The following is a 20129-nucleotide window of genomic DNA, read 5'->3' as shown; positions in this document are numbered from 1 at the left end:
CAAGGAGACCCCCTCTCCCCTTATCTCTTTGTAATAGCTATGAACTGTCTATCATTCATGCTTAACTCCACAGCAGCTCAGGAAAAGATAAAGTATCACTCAAACTGCAAGTCTATGAAGATGACTCACCTCTCTTTCGCTGACGATCTACTGATCTTCATTGACGGTTCCCTCCACTCGGTCCAACAAGTGCTGCAAGTCCTGAAGGAATTCGAGAAAAGATCAGGACTGGCGATCAGTATGCAGAAAACAAGCTTCTATGCCTCAGGTATGACAGACCAAGAAGTGGATACCATTCAGGCTTCAACGGGTATGATCTGTGGCACACTCCCTGTTCGTTATCTAGGCGTCCCCTTGAACTCCAGAAAGCTCAACTTCGTCACTTGTGAGCCCCTGATACATCAAATCAAAAAGAAGTTTTCATCCTGGGTCGCATGGGAGACAGTGGTCCTAACAACACAGCAATGAGGTCTCGGCGTGAAGGATCTTCATACATGGAACAAAGCATGCTGTCTGAAACTAGTGTGGCTTCTGTTCTTTAGATCAAGATCAATGTGGGTGGCTTGGTTCAGAGAAGTTGTACTCAAGGGATCGATCCACAACTACTGGACTACAAAGCCAAAGGTTTCATTCTCTTGGCTCGCAAACAAGATCCTCAAACTTAAAGATGTTGTCTACCCATTGGTTAAACTGCGATTGGAGAATGGACTATCTGCTAGATTTTGGCATGACAACTGGTCCCCCCTAGGAAATGTTGCTACACTGCTGAACGCTCAATCATCAAGGTTAGGCATTCCTCAACAAGCAACAGTGGCCTCACTATTCCGTAATGGATCATGGCGTCTTCCACCTGCAAGATCAGAGCAACAGCTACAACTTCAAGCACATTTAACTACAGTCAACCTCACAACTGAGCCAGACTACTTTGAATGGGAGATAGAAGGAAGGATCTCTAGCAAGTTCTCTACTGGTGAAGTGTATCATTACCTGAGAGGGGCGCATGATGAGGTAAATTGGGCGACTGCGGTGTGGACCTCCTACGGAATTCCCCGACATAATTTTCACACTTGGCTAGTAGTTTTGGATAGCTGCCCAACACGGGATCGTCTTCTACGTTGGGGCCTTCAGGTTCCGCCTGTCTGCTTACTGTGTAACAGCTTCCCCGAAACTCGTAATCATCTCTATTTTGAGTGTGAATTTGCCTATAACTTGTGGTTGAAAAGCTCCAGAAGATGCTCCCTTACACCCTCACGCAACTGGCCGGACGCGCTTAATCAGATGATTACTTTACCAACTAGTAGAGGTTCAAGGGCACTTCGATTACTCACCCTACTGGCATGGCAGTCAACAATATACTGGACCTGGAATGAAAGGAACGCCAGACTGCATTCCAACTCTTTTCGTTCTGCTGATCGCCTCTTCCGGGTTGTAGATTTACAAATCAGAAACAGGATTCAAAGTTTCAGAGAGTCGAACCCACGCCTATCTTCTAGTATGATGCAGACATGGTTCCGTCTTGCATGAAGCCTCATCTCTCATCCATCTCACTTGCGACTGCTCTCCTCTGTATGATCGTCGATCATCTCTGTTCCGCTGGAAAATACCAGAAGTCGTTAACCTTTCTCCATCAAATGGGCTTATTGGGTTTAGGGCTAAAGAAAGTTCTAAACTATTAGTTGCACTATTGGGTATTGCTCACTTAAGACTTTAATGGTCTTGTAAACGTTTTTTATTTTTGCTCTTAATTTTGAAAGCCAATTTTCAAAAAAAAAAAAACAGAAGTAATAATTTGTATAAAGAATCCTAGATCTATGTAAAAAAGACCCTCAATATTAATTATTTTTTTTCTTAATTTTTTGGACCCTGAGCAAACGTACCTGATGCACATGCGAAGCACCGACAAAAAGGATCCATCTATATACTGCTCCCCATGAAAATCAGTTGAAGACATTCTATAGATCTAGAATACTTAAAGGTTACGGAAAAGAAATAGAGTAAATAGAAACTTATTTTGAATACTTCAAGGTAGGTTAACCCTAATCATGAAAATTCTCCATAAATTTTGAATAAAATGTATAAATTGGTTCTTTTGATACATTTTATATCTATATCTATAAGTAGGCTATATAAAAAAATAAATAAATCTATATATATATACACGATAATTAAAAGGTAAAATAGGAAAAATAGTTACTTTAGAAATAAACGTAAACTTTTTTCTTGATATAAATTATAAAACGTAATTTTTTTATGTTTGGGTAACCATTACATTTTTATATTGTAAAGATTTTCATATGTATATTCTGTTAAAATAAATATCTTTAAGGGTGCGCGAATCAAGCTCTAGTCTATATTATTAAAATTGAAGTACAAATAGAATTAACCTTCTTTTCGACAAGTTATTACACTAATTATCATTCAATTTTCAATCAATTTAACAACTTCAATAATTATATTACCTTAACAATACATTACATCATTAATTATATTACCATAATAATAATAGAGAATATTTTTATTTATTAGTTAATCAACATTAACTTTGCACCGATTATAAAAATCAAAATGTAAAACAACCGAGTTTTGCATACGGTTAAAATTTATGTTTTGTCTATTTTACTAAAAAAAATTTATCTTAGTTTCAATCGGTGAAATCTACGTAGCCAAACACATAATTCAAATACATAGTTTATGTGAACAAAATAATAATTTAAATCAAAATAATAAAAAATATTAAATTTATTATCACTTAATATTTTACTCCATATAACCAAATATTTTGCACAATAAAGTTTTCTATTTCACTTAATTTAACCAAATTCATAGAAAGTGTTTTTTTAATTTGTTGAGTCAATTAGGCATTGACATTCAGATATCCATTACGGTATGGATTTTTTCTTCCGGGTATCGAGTTTTTTTTGGGTTTTAAAATTAAGTCCCACTTGGATATTATAAATTATGTGTGGTTTTCGAGTTGGGTCTTCCGGGTCTGGATGAGTTCGATTTGAAAGTATAAAAACCTAAAAATATCCAAATAACCAATGTACCTGAAACGAGTTTGGTTATTTGTACCAAAAATAACCATATTCAATTTGGTCTGAGTCTTTTGAATACAATTAGTTATATGGCGGCACATTTAAAATATATAAAATAAACCATAAATAATATATTAATGTATAAAAATGTAAGAGCCAACATCCGCGCGGATGCGCAAGTGAAGCTCTAGTAATTCTCCATGAAGAAAAACAGTTTTCACATCAAGTTGCCTAAGCTCCAAGTCCTGACGCACCACTATTGCTAGCAACACTCTGATGGAAGAATGTCTAACCACTGGTGAGAAGATCTTATTGTAGTCTACTCCCTCTCTCTGAATAAAACTTCTTGCAACAATTCGACCTTATATTTAACTCCTTCTGCCCGTGTAACTCCATCTTTGATCTTATAGACCCAATTACAAGTAACCACCTTTCTGCCTGATGGTAATGTGACCATATCCCATGTATGATTCTTCTCAGGAGACTCCATTTCGTCTCCTATTGCAGCATGCCATTTCTCAGACTCGGGACTAGAAACAACTTTTCTATAAGTGGATGACTCATAAGTATCCACTTCCTATGTAACTTGTAGTGCATAACCCACCATATCCTCAAAACGATATCTCTCTTGTGGTCTGACGTCGACCCTTCTTTGTCGATCTTTAGCGATGCTACGTCTTGTAGCCTCAGGTGGTTGAGCTTCTGTCTTAATATCTTCTGCTTGCTCCTCTTGATTTTCTATATGGTTTGACAGATCAACCACTTTATGATCATCCTGCAGCTCTACCTGTTTATCATTGCTACCCTTCTCTGCTTCAGAACTGAACTCTGCTTGGCTTCTAATCATGGAACTTTCATCAAAGACAATGTTTCTGCTTAGAACCATTCAGTTTTCTTATGGAGACCAAACCCTATATCCCTTGACTCTGTCACTGTAGCCCATAAATACTTTCTTCTTTGCTCTCGACTCAAGTTTACCGTCATTCACATGATAGTTAATAGTGCAACTAAAAACTCTCAGAATTGAATAATCAGCAAATTTACCTGACCACACCCGAGATTAATCAAGTAGCAAGCTATGTTCACAGCTTCAGGCCAAAACCGTTTTGCTAATCCTTCATTAGAGAGCATGCACCTCGCTCTCTCCAGCAATGTCTGACTCATCCGTTCAGCTACACCATTCTGTTGTGGTGTTTCCCTGCCTGTAAGATGCCTAGCAATCCATGCATCTTTACAAAACTGATTGAAATCTGATGAACAAAACTCTACATTATCAGTATGAAGGCTCTTGATCTTCTTCCATGTTTGATTCTCCACCAGTGCTTTCCACTCCCTAAGACGATCGAAAACTTCACTTTTGTGCTCCATAAAGAATATCCAAGTCTTCCTCGAATAGTCATCAATCATAGACATAAAATATCTGTGACCTTTCAGCGATTCAACTCTGGAGGAACCCCGACAATCTCCATGGATGTAGTCCAACGTGGCCTTTTTCCTATGAATCACCTTAGGGAATCTCTTCTTGTGAAGTTTCTCAAAAACACAGTGGTCACAGAACTCTAGACTCTTGGTCTTGTGACCACATAGAAAATCTTTCTTCAAAAAATCTGCTTCCCACGTTCACTCATATGCCCAAACCTCATATGCCATAGCTTAGTCATATCTTCTTCGCGAACCTCTTGCGTTGCAACATTTGCTGAACCAGTCACTATAGAACCCATAAGCAAATACAGAGTACCGTGCATGAAACCCTTCAGAATCACATCTGAACCTCTGTAGACATTTAAACTCCATCGCCACCCATATACTTGAAATCTTTATTGTCCAACAGACTCATAGATATCAAGTTCTTCGTCATTGACGGAACATGCCTGACCTCGTTCAATGTGCAGAATCTACCATCATTTGACCTGAGCTTGATCAAGCCGATTCCAGCAATCTTGCAGACAATATCATTTGCCATCTTAATATTGCCGTCAGGTACCTCAAAGTACTCTTCAAACCACTCTCTCCTCGGTGTCATATGGTAGGATGCTCATGTATCCATAACCCATACATCAGAAGAATGTGTGTGTTCATGTGCAACAAGAGAAATGTCGTCATCAGACGCTGCTTTATGCTCTGCTACCGCAGCATACCCAGAAGGTTGCTTCCTCTTTGGACTATTTGATTTTCAGTGTCCCTTTTCTTTGCAGTGATTGTAAAATCTCTTGGACCCCTATGAAATGGTCTTTTAGCTATCAACTTCTTTTTATTTCCATGGCCCTTTCCACCACTGATAAATAATCTGGAAGCCTGACTATATGTCTCTAAGCTCGATGCTTTATGGAACAATTCCCTGGTACGAAGAGCTGACCTAACGTCTTCCAGTTTCACTGTAACCTTACCAACAATGAACGATTGCACGAAGTTCTCGAAGGAGTTCGACAAAGATACCAACATGATTAGTGCAGCGTCTTCATCCTCCACCTTAACATCAATATTACGCAGCTCCAATACTATTGAATTTAATCTGTCAAGATGGTCACGAAGGTCCATACCTTCATGCATTCTCAGAGAGAAGAGATGTTGCTTCAAAATTAGCTTGCTCGTTAGAGACTTTGTCATGTACAGGGCCGGCTTAATAGGGGGGACGGGCGGTACCACCGCCCCAGGCCCAACGAATTGTCCCCCTATTTCTTAATAGATAAGGGCCCAATTTTTTTAAAAAATACATGTATTTTCATATTAAAAATAAGAAAAATGGCCCAAACTTTTTTATATGAAAGTATTTTTTTATTTCCATAGATTTATTTTTAAAAATACTTCTGGTATTTAAAAAAAAACATATATCTATCAGATTTTTTAAAGAAAAATAATAGTTTGGAAATTAAAAAAAAAAATTGGCTCATGGCCCATGACACCATTGAGCCGGCCCTGATCATGTACAAGCTCTCTAACTTCTGCAACAAACTAGCAGCCGAGTTCTCATCCGAAACTTCGACAATAATTTCGTCTGCTAGATACAACAAAATTGTTGAGAATGCCTTCTGTTCCAAAACCTCCATTTCAGCAGAATCAGTCTTCTTCCCTGACAAAAGTGCTCAGTTGCCTTGTTGCTTCAACAAAGCTTGCATATTTATCTGCCAGAGACTAAAGCTATTCATTCCTGCAAACTTGTCTATCTTCGCATTTATCCCATACATCTTCTCACCAGATTAAATACCTGAAGCTATGATACCAGTTTGTTGTGACGGATGCAAGAAGAACAGATGCGGAACACACATATGGATAAACACAATAAACAAAAAGAACACAAGATTTAACGTGGTTCACTAATAGGCTACTTCTACGGAGCAAAGAAAGACTTTTATTAATGGATGATTTACATAAATTTGTCTACAAAAAGAACATATCAGATTGCTTTCTATTTCAACTGCTACTTAGGTTTAGAGGAAACACAAGATATATATATATATAGTGGTCTCCTATCTCCTATAAACCTAGTACTTATGGACCTCATACACTAAAGTCTAAACAGATTCAGATTACCTAGAGCATAAAAGTGCAAAATGCAGCTTTTTTGAAATAAGCACTTCAGTGCTCTAGATAACTCAAATTTTTCTATAATTTCAAAGTGCTGAATACAGGTTTTTGAAGTGGGTACTTCAGGGCTTCAAGTGAAAAAGGCAATACAACACTTCCTGATTTTTTGTTCCGACTATTTACATTAAAGTTTCTTCAATCTTCAATGTTGAAAAAACTTCTATGCGGTAACTAAAAGTTTTTTTTGTAGAGGATTAACTACTAGCTTGACAAATTATTTGAGGTGTAATAGTTAATAAATTATTAATTTATTTTATATTTATGTAAGTATTTAAATTTTTGGGTTTTTATTTTTTTGAAAAATTATCAAAATTAGATATGAAAAAGAAATTAGACGAATTATAAATTTATAATAACAGTATTATTTAGTTTAATGGATTTACATTAATTTAAACTGATTTAAAACAATTAAATGGATTTATAATGATTTAAATTAGTGTGAGTCGAATAAATTAGATAAAATTATTGGCTAGTACCATTTTGCGGATTAAGGAGATGATTAGTCACCGCCCAAATCGATTTTTAGGACTTTTTCAAAATAAACAATCAACGTTTCATACAATTTAGTGGAAAACCGAAAGGTTTTTACATGTTTCCAATCATTGGACATACAACGCAGAAAGGAACAGTACTAGTGATTAAGAGTGTTCTATTTCGTTTTCCATCTCTTCAGCCTTCCCCTGCTGCGTCAGTGTTTCATAAAGTGGAGCGTTTCTTGTTTCCCTTAGCCAGATACTCACCACGCCGCTCAACACAGACGCAACACCAAACACAATGAAAGACATCATCGCGCTTTCTCTTCCCAATGCAACTAGCAACGGTGCTGCAGACGCTCCTAGCATGAACGCTTGACGCAAGAGCGAAACCGCAAAGTTCCTCACGTTTGTCGGGAACAGCTCGACGCCATAGACATATAGGACATCGTAGGCCGTTGAGGACGCCATGAATCCGATTGCCTCAACTGCTAGCTGCAGCCATTTGGAAACGGGTAGTGCACGGGTCACACGGTGGAGCGAGAGAACCGCACAGAGTAAGCAACATATTCCAGCTAGGTATGATGAGTTGGAGAACAACGGACGACGGTTCATGACGCCGAGGAGGAAACTTCCGATGAAAATCGCTGGAAACTCCATCAGAGCGTTCACCGCAACAGTTAAGTAAAGATTGAAGTTGAGATTCTCAGCGTTTAGTTGGATTCCATAGTAAACAAAACCAGTGCCAAATCCAGCCATCATCACCATTACGATCCTCTTTACTGCCCATTTAGTCCTCCAAAAGTTCTCAGACGACGAGAAAGTTGGATCATCTCTTCCTTGAATCGGATCGACTAGGCTTAGATCAGCTGGAAGTTGTTTCCCATTGCGCCTCGCGAGTTTCTTCAAGACCACCATGGCTTCTTTGTTAAGTCCTTTGACGAGAAGCCATCGAGGAGACTCATAGGCAAAGGGCAAGAGAAAAACAGCGTATCCAAGAGGAAGAAGGGATGTGATTCTGTAAAGGTTTCTCCATGACTTTCTCTCCAAGTAACCCATGAGTGGTAAAGATAGAAAGCCTAACGTGAAGAAGAAGAAACCATATTGCCCTACTTGCCCACGCCATTTTTTACCAACGACCTCTGTTGCGAGGACGATGCAGCAAGAACCGATTCCTGATCTAAAGAACCCGTTTGCGAAACGCAAGAACGCGTAAACCCAAACGTTTGGTGAAAAGGAGATCGCTAAAGCCGTGACAAACGTTAATAGACAAGAGATAAATAGTGTCTTTTTCCGACCAAACCATGAATCAGCAAGATATCCATAAACTCCCGAACCTGTAAGGAACAAACAAAAATGCAATATGAGAATCAGGTCTGGCCTAAGAAACCAATCAAACTGAAAGTATATTAATGTTAAAAAAAACATTTAAATTAATGCATAACATTTTCCCCGATTTTTATTAGTTAACGTTTTAGGTAAGTTTGTACACACAAATTAAAAGACTGAATAACCAAAAAGGTCATATACCATAAAAGAATTAATTAACAAATGTTACATAAAAATTAAAAACGTTATTTAATTTGAAACAAAAATATATACTAAAACGTCATGTATTAAAAAACGAAGGAGAACTCTCCAAACCCGTAAACAAACGAACTTGGTTTAAGATTCGTACCAAAGAGAGATCCGATGAAGAAAAGAGTGGATGGAAGAGCAACGAGGAACTTATGTTGACATATAAGATTCCACTCTGAAACAATAGTGTCGCTCTTTCCTCCAACCCATTCCCACTCTCCGGTGGACAACCCACACAATATCGAGCCTTCCACGATGGCTCCCGTTGTGAGAAGCCTCGCAGCGGGCTTAGCGTCGGAGAATATGGATATAAGAGTGGACTGAGCATCGAAGGTCCAAGCAATAGAGACCAAAAGAGCATGCACTATCTGTGCAAACCCAAGTGCTCCAATGTGTTGCTCGATCACCTCGTCAACTGTGAGTGCATAACCATTGTTGGATTGTTGTTGGCTTGTTGCTTCTCCTTTCTCCGATGCTGATGGATCATTCGATACGTTTGATGATGCAGCCACAAGCTTCGGAGGTTCAGAAGGTTTCATTTTTTTCTGTTGTTTCAGGTGTAAATAATCTTGTTTTAAGGTTTTGTTTTGATGATTGATATGTCTTAAGTAAGTAACCATATATATTTATACACATGGTCGAGCAACGTTTTGTATCACTCTCGAATAAACAATCTAATAAAAGGAGACTGTGGGCATTGAGTCACTAATTATTATAACCAACTTTTTCTTATATTGTGTGCCTATTTTATATATTGCGTTTGATTGGTACATTCATTAACTTGAGATTTTAATTTAAATTTGGAAAAACAAGATTTGCTTACAACTTCTCACCGAACTATTAACATCCTTGTAAGTACGTAACTCTTTACCAAAACTTCAAACAACAAAAAGTGTGTTACTCTCTTTTATTTCTATTTTTCGTCCATTTTTTTCTTTGTCTGCAGATGTAACGCATTTGCAAAAAACGTGACTCTTTATATTGAAAAAAATATAACAAATTAAACGACAAAAGTTACGGTTAGAATAAACATGATACATGACGAGAAAATTAAAAAGAATGTGTGGTGCATAAGGATAAGACATTGCTGAAATTACAACAAAATTAACTCTTTGATGTGTCAACATGCATGTGAGTTCCAAAACTCATTAAGATTTATTTGATAGTGCTTTAAAAAAGTTCGGTTCTATTGTGGATATTTGGCCGAATAATACATGAAAAATGAGTTTAAATTTTGGAAGAAACTCTTTGTAAGAAAACGTATTCATCCGTAAGTAGCTTAGTGTTACGTCTCGGTATGGCAATATGACATACGCAGAAACCCTTTAAGGTATAAATATGTCAGATGTGGTGTGACGATTAATATACACTTTATCCATTTACAAAAAGTAAATAGTGCTAGTTCAGAAAAAAAGTAATTAATAGTGTAAGTGAAACTTAAGCCAATCATGAAAATTCTCCTAAATTTTGAATAAAAATGTATAAATTGGTTCTTTGGATATTATTTTATACCTATATCCATAAATACGCTATATATAAATATATAAAAATAATGATTAAAAGGTAAAATTAACTATCTCAGAAAAATAAAATTGATTTGAAAAGGAAAAAATGGAAAAAAATATAACATCTAATAAAAATATCAAAATAGAAAAAAAGTTACCTAGGGAAAAAACGTAACTTTTTTCTTGATATAAAACGTAAAATTTTTGCTCACAATTTTTTTTTTTTTTTTGCATATTTAGTGGCGACTGAAATTAATCAAGTTTTCGATTTGGATTATTCAATCATTAACAACTTTTAAGATTGTTGCAAAGTTGGATCTTACAGATTAATTAATATATTAACGAGGTGCGATCATCCAAAGAGGCCATGAAGAAAGTGGGTTAAATAGTAGGATTAGGACATTACTGGGCTGTAGAAACTTAATTTGCTTGAACATTCTTTTATATCTTGTAACCTTGGTCGATAATCTAATAAGCATTTGCAACCTATATATCAATACAACAACAAAATAGCAAATGTCATTTTCTGTGATATACATGTATATGGTATCAAACTCTTTCATAATTGTCCCTATAGAAAGAACTAAAGGTTGGTGTGTTCATGATATTAACCTATTTTTAGGTCATATACTTTGCGAGGAATATGTTGCGCATTTTTTTGCCTAAATCCACATCTCTTCCTCCATGTTTTACAATCGATTCGAGTGATTAAGTGAAGATCCTCGTGATCATCATTATTATAACTAAACTCAATCTGACAAATCGTGTAACACGTCTTTCGTTGATTCCATGACACATAATGTTCATTCCACATGAAACCTCCAACTTATTATTTGCCTCCACCTATAGGAAAACAACATATTGTTCATGAACCTCCCTTACGTGAATATAAATTATTTGTGTTAATGGCGTCAATTATTTGTGTTAATGGCGTCAGCTGAAACCCTTATGTTATATAAAATATCAATCACATTGCCTTTTTGTTGAAGTATTGTAATTTAATCATGAGGATGAAAATGTTAGAACATTCGTGATTACACTTAGTTATCGCTAAGTTAGTGTAATCATACACGAACTTTTCTTAATTAAGAAATATTTCAGGAGGAATATTCGTAATTTAAAGCTCCTTTTTCATGTGTTTTCTCGTATCCGATGATAAATTACGTAAGATTTTGTTTCACATATCGTGGGCAGATGAGGATCAAAGTGTATAATAGTAAGGCATATTCTACATAGATTCTATGGGAATGTTAAGGTATATGCCTATAGTTTTCATAGTCTCTTATATATACTTTTATAATAAGAGAGATGGTGTATGAGTAAGCATCCGGTCTTTATATATTATGTTCCAGTCGTAGTAGCACTAACTAGAAGTAATCATGTCAATCAGAATTCACACAAACTGTAGTTTTAAATCCGAATATACTATGTTAGATTAGAAGTTCATCTAGCTTCACATAATATGTACCGGTGGTAAAGGGCTTACGGCTGTGAGTTCCGCCACCTGAGTTCGAAACACGGTCACTGGAGAATTTACATGCGGATCCTCCAGCGTCTGAGACCGAAGATCGTTCACGGTGAGCCACATGGTGACGCCCTGGCAGCGTCCTTACTCGCTTCGGTCTGTAGTCTGGACCACCACGGTGGAGCCAGGACACTCGATTATCGATTATAAAAAAAAACATAATATGTAATAGCTATTGCAAGTTATAATTTGTTTTATCCATGTGTAAACTACGAACCTCACATTATCTTTGAAAGTGACGACATAAGAAAGAAAAATGTTTGGTTTGTATCAAGAAGATGATAGAAAACATAAAATTGAGGAATGCCGAGGACATTGTCACTAGTTGAAAATTAGTAATGACACGACAAAATGCTATATAAAATACCATGCCAGTTACCAAATCTTCATCCAATCGATACTTAATCCATTTTCATTTGTCTTCTTTTCTTCACACTAATAAAAGATTACAAATAGGTATTTGATCAAATTATAAGTGGATGACGAGTTGTGGGAATATCGCAAATGCTGCTTTAAAGTTAGGCAAGCTTCTATCTATAAACAAATCAAAACCATCTCTTTGTTTGAAAAAAAAAAAAAAAAAACCCTCTCTTTGTTTACAATCTCTAAATTATAATATTACAAACTAAAAAATCTTTAGATTTTTTGTTGTAAATCTCTTACAAGGAATAGTGTAAATGGTTAAAAAGAAAAGAAAAATGTTTGACAAGGGTATCCTAAATGCAAATAGTTAATTCGTTACATTAAAGCTTATTTTCTGCAAATTCAATCTACCAAAAACCGTATTGTCTAAGATGAGAAACCTCTAATTCGGTATGGTTTTGAGCTTCATTTTCGACGGACCACATTACATAATAATATATAAACTTGTAAACTAAACTTTGTGACCAAAAACCTAGTAAACTAAAATAAAATGATTGAATCATCATCATACAACAACACCACCGTATGTGATTTTACTTGAACTCACAAAGAATAAATCGTTTAAAAACAATTGAGTTTAGTAAAAAAAACAACTGGATCATTTAGCTATTTGTTTAATGATGAACAAAATTAAGTATAAACACTAACTCCATGTTAAATGGGCTTTTAAGGGTTTTAAGCCCAACGTTCAAGACTCAGACTCTGTCTTTGATCATTTCCATGTTCAGGATGATGATGATTCTTCTTCATTGATCCATCATCTCACCGGATATCTTTTCCCGCCGGCATAAAAACCTTCATCATCATCACGATATTATCTCCCTCGGCCCAAACCTCGAATCACATTAACCTAATCCCACCTCTAATCATGGTACGCTTTCTTCTCCTCCAAAAACCTAATTCACTTCATAGCAACGACAACCACCGCCTCTTGCATCTCCTCTGCATCTTACCTCAAGATAGGGTACCTTCTAGTATATATTTGAGTATCGGTTATAAACAGATAGGGTTTGGATATCCAAACTTACTCAGAATGAAGCCCGATTGGTTTATTTAGCACTAACCGTATCCGAACCGATCTTCCTACTTCGGTCAGGTTCGGGTATAAGTCACTATGCCCAGGCCTAGTCCGCACTAGTGAGCCTTTGATCCACCTTACACGAACATGATAAATAACCAGTTTTAAATTTGCAAGCACCTTTTCACGAGTTCTCTCTTTATTTACTGTGTCACAGCCCAGACCCAACAAATTTTAAAACAACGTAAAGCCCACGTTTTAAGCCAAAATCATAAAAAATGTATTTTATTAATTTTGAATGATCTGAACCATAAACTCTTCTACATATATATTGAGGGCACGACCTAGAGGAGAGGGAGAGACAATTTTTACGGCGAAGCTCTGCCAAAATAACCGACAACGCAGCCTGCAGTTACTCTGAGATATCAGTGCCAAGTTGGGATTTTGGAGAGAAGATTGCGACCAAATACAAAAGTGTTAGACAAAGAACTAAAGTTGGATTGATAGATCTCGTTGCAAGGAAGACACAACAACTTTCGGATCTCAACCACGAGGTAATCTCAGTTAGTTACTCAATCTACAAGTTGAGAGAAAACCATTACGTTTCTGAAATCGGTTTAGATCTGGTTTTTCTGTTTCGAAGAGCCATATTGGGAAGAGATTTCTGGTTGATACAAAAGGAGTTAGGTGACGTTCGTGATATTGTTAGAAAGCTGACGTTACCATCTTTTATATCCACTAAGAACGCTTCATTACGAGGTAAACTTCTGAATCCAGAAATACTAAGTCTGAAACCTGTTTTTCCAGTTTCACATAGGGGTTTTGTGAGAAGTTTTCCCGGTGAACCATAGAGAGTTAGGACGCGAGTAAGGTGTCGCTGGAAAGATCTAGCTGCAAGGAATCTATATCTGTTGGCGTTATCTTGTTTAGAGGTAAGAACAAATATTTATTCGCGTTTTTTCCTGGACAAGAATCATCTTGTTCTGTCAAAACCAGAAACCCTAATTCGCTTCGAACGCAAATGCAGTTTCAGATCATTAGAACAGAGTGTGATGAAAACCTCCCGAGGAGTTGGCACTCTAAGTTGGTAAAGGGGATAAACCTTGCTGCTATGAAACCGTAAAGCTTCAATGACAAGGGATGTGGAGTGAATGGTCGCACGAAGGATGCGGAAGGCCTCCGATATTCCAACTCAATGCCCTAGGATATGACGCACCTAGACGACAATGAGGATGATTCCCTGGTTATGACGCACCAGGACGAATCGGTTTGATCCCTTGGATATGACGCACCAAGACGGATTAAAAAGATCAATGGATATTACACACCATTGAAAGAAAAGTGAGAATCACTCTCAAGGTTCCAAAAATAATCACTCAAAGCTTATTTTATTTCAACGTAGATTACAACTTATTTGTAAGAGACTAAATTTGCTCACAAAGCTAGATATTTATTACATTGGAAATGATAGAACTAGTGCTTGGAGGAGAGAGAGTGTTCTTGAAACAAACATTCATTGCATGTAGGAGAGAGAGAGAAGCTTTCCATGCAATTAACCACCTAATTTTCGTCACTCTCTTTGGACAGCAAAGAAACCATTTGATTTTGAATCTTCTTGGGCTTGTAACTTGAAAAAAATGGATTAGACATGTTAGCTAACATCATGGGTTAATTTCTGAATGTCTTCCATGTCCATAGCTTCATATATGAGCCCAATATCACATCATACTCCTCCTTTTCAAAAAAATTTGTCCTCAAATCTTGCTCTCCAAAGAAGGAAAAACTTGAACACACACAAACTCAGAGTGTTGCTCTGATACCAAATGATGAAATCCTCCTGAGGAGTCGGCACTCTAAGTTGGTAAAGGGGATAAACTTTGCTGCTATGAAACCGTAAAGCTTCAAAGGCAAAGGATGTGGAGTGAATGGTCGCACGAAGGATGCAGAAGGCCTCTGATATTCTAACTCAATGCCCTAGGATATGACGCACCTAGACGACAATGAGGATATGATTCCCTGGATATGACACACCATGACGAATCGGTTTGATCCCTTGGATATGACGCACCAAGACGGATCAAAAAGATCAATGGATATTACACACCATTGAAAGAAAAGTGAGAATCACTCTCAAGGTTCCAAAAATAATCACTCAAAGCTTATTTTATTTCAATGGAGATTACAACTTATTTATAAGAGACTAAACTTTCTCACAAAGCTAGATATTTATTACATTGGAAATGATAAAACTAGTGCATGGAGGAGAGAGAGTGTTCTTGAAACAAACATTCATTGCATTTAGGAGAGAGAAGCTTTCCATGCAATTAACCACCTAATTTTCGTCACTCTCTTTGGACAGCAAAGAAACCATTTGATTTTGAATCTTCTTGGGCTTGTAACTTAAAAAAATGGGTTGGCCATGTTAGCTAACATCTTGGGTCAATTTATGAATGTCGTCCATGTCCATAGCTTCATATATGAGCCCAATATCACATCAGAGTGTCAACCCAGTAGTTTCAGAACCCACTTTCAACCCAGGAAAAGGTGAGGGTGCGATCTTTGGACTTTTATTATTATTAGTCAAGTTGTATTCTTAAATGCTAGGTCTAGGAATTTGGTATGTTTGATTGTTTGATGATTATTTGTGATGATAATGTTGATGACGATCTATTAGTTGATAAATGTTAAAGTGATAAGTGATGAAGTTGTTAGGTAAATATTAAATGTGTAAAGTCGGACTGAGGACGAGGAGATGGCGATCCCGTCAAAGCCCGTAAACCGGCTGACGAGCCCACGGTGGCGTACGACCTTTCGAGGTGACGGCCAGCCTAAGTTATTATGTTATTATTAATATTGGAAATGATTATGAGATGACAAATGTTAATGCGATTAATGAATGTGTATTGAAATAAACGATGTGTTATGTTTGCTAAATGCTTAATATGTTGGGTGATGAATGTTCTAGGACTAGTATTTTCGCATGCAAGTTGGTTAATAATGTTAGGAATCATGTGGGCAGAAATGACCATCTTCACTGAATGACTGTGTGTTATTCACCTCTTTCTCTCTTTCCTTTTCAGTGTATGCAGGAGTTTCTTGTTGTTCAGGTTAGGGCACAAGAGTATGATTTGGGGGACGGGCATTACATATTGGCCTCGTTCTTTGCGAGTTTACACGACGCACTGCAAACATCGACGCCCACTCCCTAGAGCTATGTAACAAAAAAAGAAAAACAAATTGATAGAACTAACCCTAGCTCTTATTATTCTATGCTGGGTATGTCCACATCTCAAGCTTGATGCCCTAGCTCTTATTATTCTATGCTGGTTATGTCCACATCTCAAGCTTGATGCGTTTGCCATCAAGAGGTTAATAGTTGTAACACAAAGCGAGAAAATGTCTTTCTTTTAATTTCCGAGTTATATGAATCTTAAACTAGGGAGCTAATTAAAAAGAAAAAAAAAACAAAGGAAAGATGTTTTATTCCAATTAAGATGAACAAAGAAAACAGAAACACAGATAGAGTTTTATTATTAGTCATTACTTATAACTCTTATCCTTTTACTTTTGTAGTCTTTAATCTCTCTTAGATTATAGACATAATAGGCTTGGACGAAGGCTCTGTCTCAGTAGCTTTCATGAACCTAACCTCGATCGAATGGCGTAGAGCTTAAAGCCAAACGCTTAACGCCCTGTTTATCCACAAATATCCCAATATCGCTGCAATCGTTATTGTTAACACAAAACACAATCTTGTAACCGCCAAGAGCATCTTTAATTTTCTTGATCTGGAAGAAACCATCCGACAGTTTAGGACCAGCCGCTAAGAACAACGCCTCAATGACCGTGATGGGCTCGACCGGAGGGACATACCAATATGTTGACTGACCACATATCGTGGCTTTGACGTCCATCTGGATGTTGAGGTTCGCTGACTCGGGAACGTACGCAACTTTAGTCCTCCAGTCTGAGAATTTTACGGGAATGCCCATATTAACCTTTGAATATTCCAGTTTGAGATAGAGGGGACACCAATCATCACCACGGGAGCTGAGAGTCAGGCCGCCACCTCCAGGGCCGGAAATGCGGGGGAGAACGTAGTAACTGCAATCGAATATGATATCACCATGAATATCGAGAACTGGTTCGCCGGGGCTTCCGGTCACGGTCAAAACAGCAGTTAAGGCAAGAAGGAAGTAAAACATGGGATTCATTCTTTTTTGAGTTTATGTTTGTGAGGTTTGGTCAAGCCCATCAGACATGTTTAATGTTGGGCCGGCTTGCACAAGTTACGCGCGGACAACATATGGACCTAATCGTTGAAGCCCATTAGGTCAAGTGCTGATACAAAGAAGGAGAGATCACGACATGGATCTCCAAGCACAAAGCGTGGCGAAAGCCAAGTCTCTGGGAGGCAGGAGCCTCAAGCATCCAGGGTGTGCTTCCATGGCATCTTTTGGGGAGATAGAGTAAGCTAAACATAGATATGTTGTTCTAGGCTTAGTTTTTAGCCGTGTAGTTCTCTTGTAAACTCTTTATACTCTCTAGGGTTTGTATACCCACGACAAAGAGAGTAATGATCTTGTAAACCACATCGGATGTGTTTTCCGATACTTCATAGTGGATGTTGTGGATCTTGGATCCACCCCAGATGTAGCGCGCTATGGCCGTGAACTGGGTGAAAATTTCTTGAGTCATGAACAAGGATGAATCGTATGAGTAGTGAAAGAGACAAGAGTATTATGAGCTTGTATTCTGTAACAAGTGGGTATCATAACCCCTACAAGTGGTATCAGAGCACAGGCTCACTGATTTATGGAGTTCACGTCTCAAGGAGGAGAGACATATGAAGAAGCTTCCAAGCGAGACAGAAGAAACTCGCAAGGTTTAATGGAAGCTGGTGGTCACGTGGTTCTACACACGTGGAAATCCGGTTAGGTTAAAAATCAGAGGATAAACCGAGTTACAAGATCAGGTCAAAGAGATTTTCGGTTTACAAGAGAAGAACGAAAACTGTTGGACGTTCTTCGCTGCAGCTGTACAAGTTTATAGAGGAATGATTCACAAGTCAGTTGAATCAGTTGAGATGATTTCTATTTATGAAATCAAGGTTTCTCTAGAGTTCTCCAGGGGTGCAAGACACTGCTACTATGTGAGAAGGACTTCGGGTTACTCACAAGATACGATGGTGGCAGGCTGCTAGCATAAGAAAGAGAGGTTTCAAAGCTATCTTCGATCTGCAGTCACAAGGAGTGTGTGACAGTCACAAGGCGTGTGTGACTATATGCATTGGAGTTTCAAATTTCTTTATATTCTGCAAGTTATGAACTGAAAGCATAGTGAAACACACGGGGTTTCGCACTGGTTTTGTATGGGATTTTCTGAAGATTCGGTGAGGGTTTTCACGGTGTTCTTGGATTGAATCTACCTGGTATATCAGTCGCAGGTGGTGTTCTAATCTATGTGGGTATTTCAGCTCGGTATCTCATGGAATTCTTGGAACTAGGAGATGCCTTAGAACCTTGAATGATATGAGTGTTTCATGGCTGTTCAGATGGTATTCTTAGTCAGCGTGAAGGGTGTTGCAGAAGGGTTGAAGGGAATCAACTCATGCGGGTTCGGCTATGTATGATCATGAGAGTCTACAGTTGGGTAGAGGTTCAGAGAACAAGACTGCTATTTTCAGAGGGAATGCAGTGTGGTTTTCTAAGCAGATATGTGTTTGGCGTAACACATATTTTTCTGCTGGAATAGATATGCGAGAACGAGGAATTACTTGTTCAAGGCAGAGTTCGGCTGAATAGGTGGCGGTGTCAAATCGAGATTGATTTATGATGGAAACATGTATGTTTTGGTTTTTTTTTTGCATGGGATTCAGAAGTAGTTTGTTTTGGCTTCTCATGGCATATAAGGGGGAAACAAATGAGTCTACAGGGTATCACGGTTGCAGAGGTGATGATTTGTTTGAGCATAGGTTGAACAAATATTCTTTGCGTCGAAAGTCTTCTTAGTAAGTTGAGCTAAGCGGTGGGATCTGTTGGCACAGCAGCGGTTTGGAGTGATGTTCAAGATAAAGTGTTCATTCAGGTTGTTACAAAGGAAATTCTCAGGATGAGAAGTTTGTGTCTACGAGCTATTGAGGTTGGATAAGGATTGAGTCAAAGGGCTTCTGGTTTGAGGCAATGGTAATTCAGGTTCCGCAAGAGCTTCAAGTTAGCATCGACATCAGCTGAAAATTCTGGAGAAGAATAATCAGTATATTTGTAGTCACGATCTCATTAATTGTGACAAACCAAAGATGACGTTGAACATGTAGCGTCAGAGAAAGCAGATGGCATTCATATTTGGTAGACAACAACGGCGTCAAAGACAGAGGAAGAAATGTTACAGAGGACTATCTCAATGCACATGATGGTTTCAGGTTGGTGAAATCATGATGAGAGACTTGCAAGGGATGCAGCGGTATTTACAAGAAAGGGAAGACTCGCGTAAGCTGCAGCAAGAAGGCTGCACAAGTGGGCGTGTTCGTGATCAGCAGTGTTGCAGATTGATTTGAGTCGTTTGGGATGGATGATATCTCAAGGGAAGACATACTCACATTAAGTTAAAGCTAGGCTTAAGGAGAAGGAATCAAAGGTCATCAATCTCACATGGAATGAAGGTTTTTCAGAGATCACAAGGAATGCAGGTTATCTTAGCGAAAGATGACCAACGAATCTTGCAGCTGCATAGGTTGGTTGTCGGGTGACAACAATATGACGAAACAAAGGTGATTTGTTTTGGGTCAGCTCAAGTCTGGCTCATGGGTGCATGAGAGAAAAGGCTTCTGGGTGATAGAAGAAAGTCAGAGGAGTCACCAAGTTAGTGTGACTGAAACATGTTGTACCTCCACGAAGAAGAAACTAGAGCAAGGACAAAGTGTGTAAAATCCTACACAAGGGTATGTTGAAGCAAATGGCTATTTGTGGTAACAGCATGTAGTAGCTT

At 37.9% G+C, this 20129-nt stretch overlaps 3 protein-coding genes across 3 annotated transcripts; 1 reads left to right on the top strand and 2 right to left on the bottom strand.

The window, feature by feature from the left end:
* Positions 1–552: 552 nt before the first annotated feature.
* LOC106378894 lies at positions 553–1274 on the top strand. The gene is made up of 2 exons (XM_013818946.1): positions 553–1008; positions 1224–1274. Exons 1-2 carry the CDS (start codon positions 553–555, stop codon positions 1272–1274), a joined length of 507 nt encoding a protein of 168 aa, XP_013674400.1.
* A 5865-nt stretch (positions 1275–7139) lies between these two features.
* On the bottom strand, positions 7140–9389 carry LOC106382520 (organic cation/carnitine transporter 1-like). Its single transcript, XM_048748597.1, has 2 exons — positions 8772–9389; positions 7140–8430 (listed from the first exon to the last, which is right to left on the bottom strand). Exons 1-2 carry the CDS (start codon positions 9289–9291, stop codon positions 7259–7261), a joined length of 1692 nt encoding a protein of 563 aa, XP_048604554.1. The 5' UTR covers positions 9292–9389; the 3' UTR covers positions 7140–7258.
* Positions 9390–16394: 7005 nt separating this feature from the next.
* LOC106380296 (kunitz trypsin inhibitor 4-like) lies at positions 16395–18150 on the bottom strand. The gene has a single exon (XM_048748596.1). It carries the CDS (start codon positions 17354–17356, stop codon positions 16787–16789), a length of 570 nt encoding a protein of 189 aa, XP_048604553.1. The 5' UTR covers positions 17357–18150; the 3' UTR covers positions 16395–16786.
* Between the last annotated feature and the right edge of the window lie 1979 nt (positions 18151–20129).

The sequence above is a fragment of the Brassica napus genome, chromosome C2 (genome assembly GCF_020379485.1).
Source record: "Brassica napus cultivar Da-Ae chromosome C2, Da-Ae, whole genome shotgun sequence".
Lineage (NCBI taxonomy): Eukaryota > Viridiplantae > Streptophyta > Magnoliopsida > Brassicales > Brassicaceae > Brassica > Brassica napus.
The sequence above is the reverse complement of the archived record's forward strand: the minus strand, read 5'-3'. Positions and strand labels throughout refer to the sequence as shown.

What these genes read in the sequence shown, in the direction of transcription:
- LOC106380296 (XM_048748596.1), bottom strand. Translation starts at nt 17,356, where the DNA reads ATGAATCCCATGTTTTACTTCCTTCTTGCCTTAACTGCTGTTTTGACC.
- LOC106382520 (XM_048748597.1), bottom strand. Translation starts at nt 9,291, where the DNA reads ATGGTTACTTACTTAAGACATATCAATCATCAAAACAAAACCTTAAAA. An exon ending in CTTCATCGGATCTCTCTTTG is followed by an intron (nt 8,431 to 8,771) that starts GTACGAATCTTA and finishes TGTTCCTTACAG; the next exon opens with GTTCGGGAGTTTATGGATAT.
- LOC106378894 (XM_013818946.1), top strand. Translation starts at nt 553, where the DNA reads ATGTGGGTGGCTTGGTTCAGAGAAGTTGTACTCAAGGGATCGATCCAC. An exon ending in TGAGAGGGGCGCATGATGAG is followed by an intron (nt 1,009 to 1,223) that starts GTAAATTGGGCG and finishes GTGGTTGAAAAG; the next exon opens with CTCCAGAAGATGCTCCCTTA.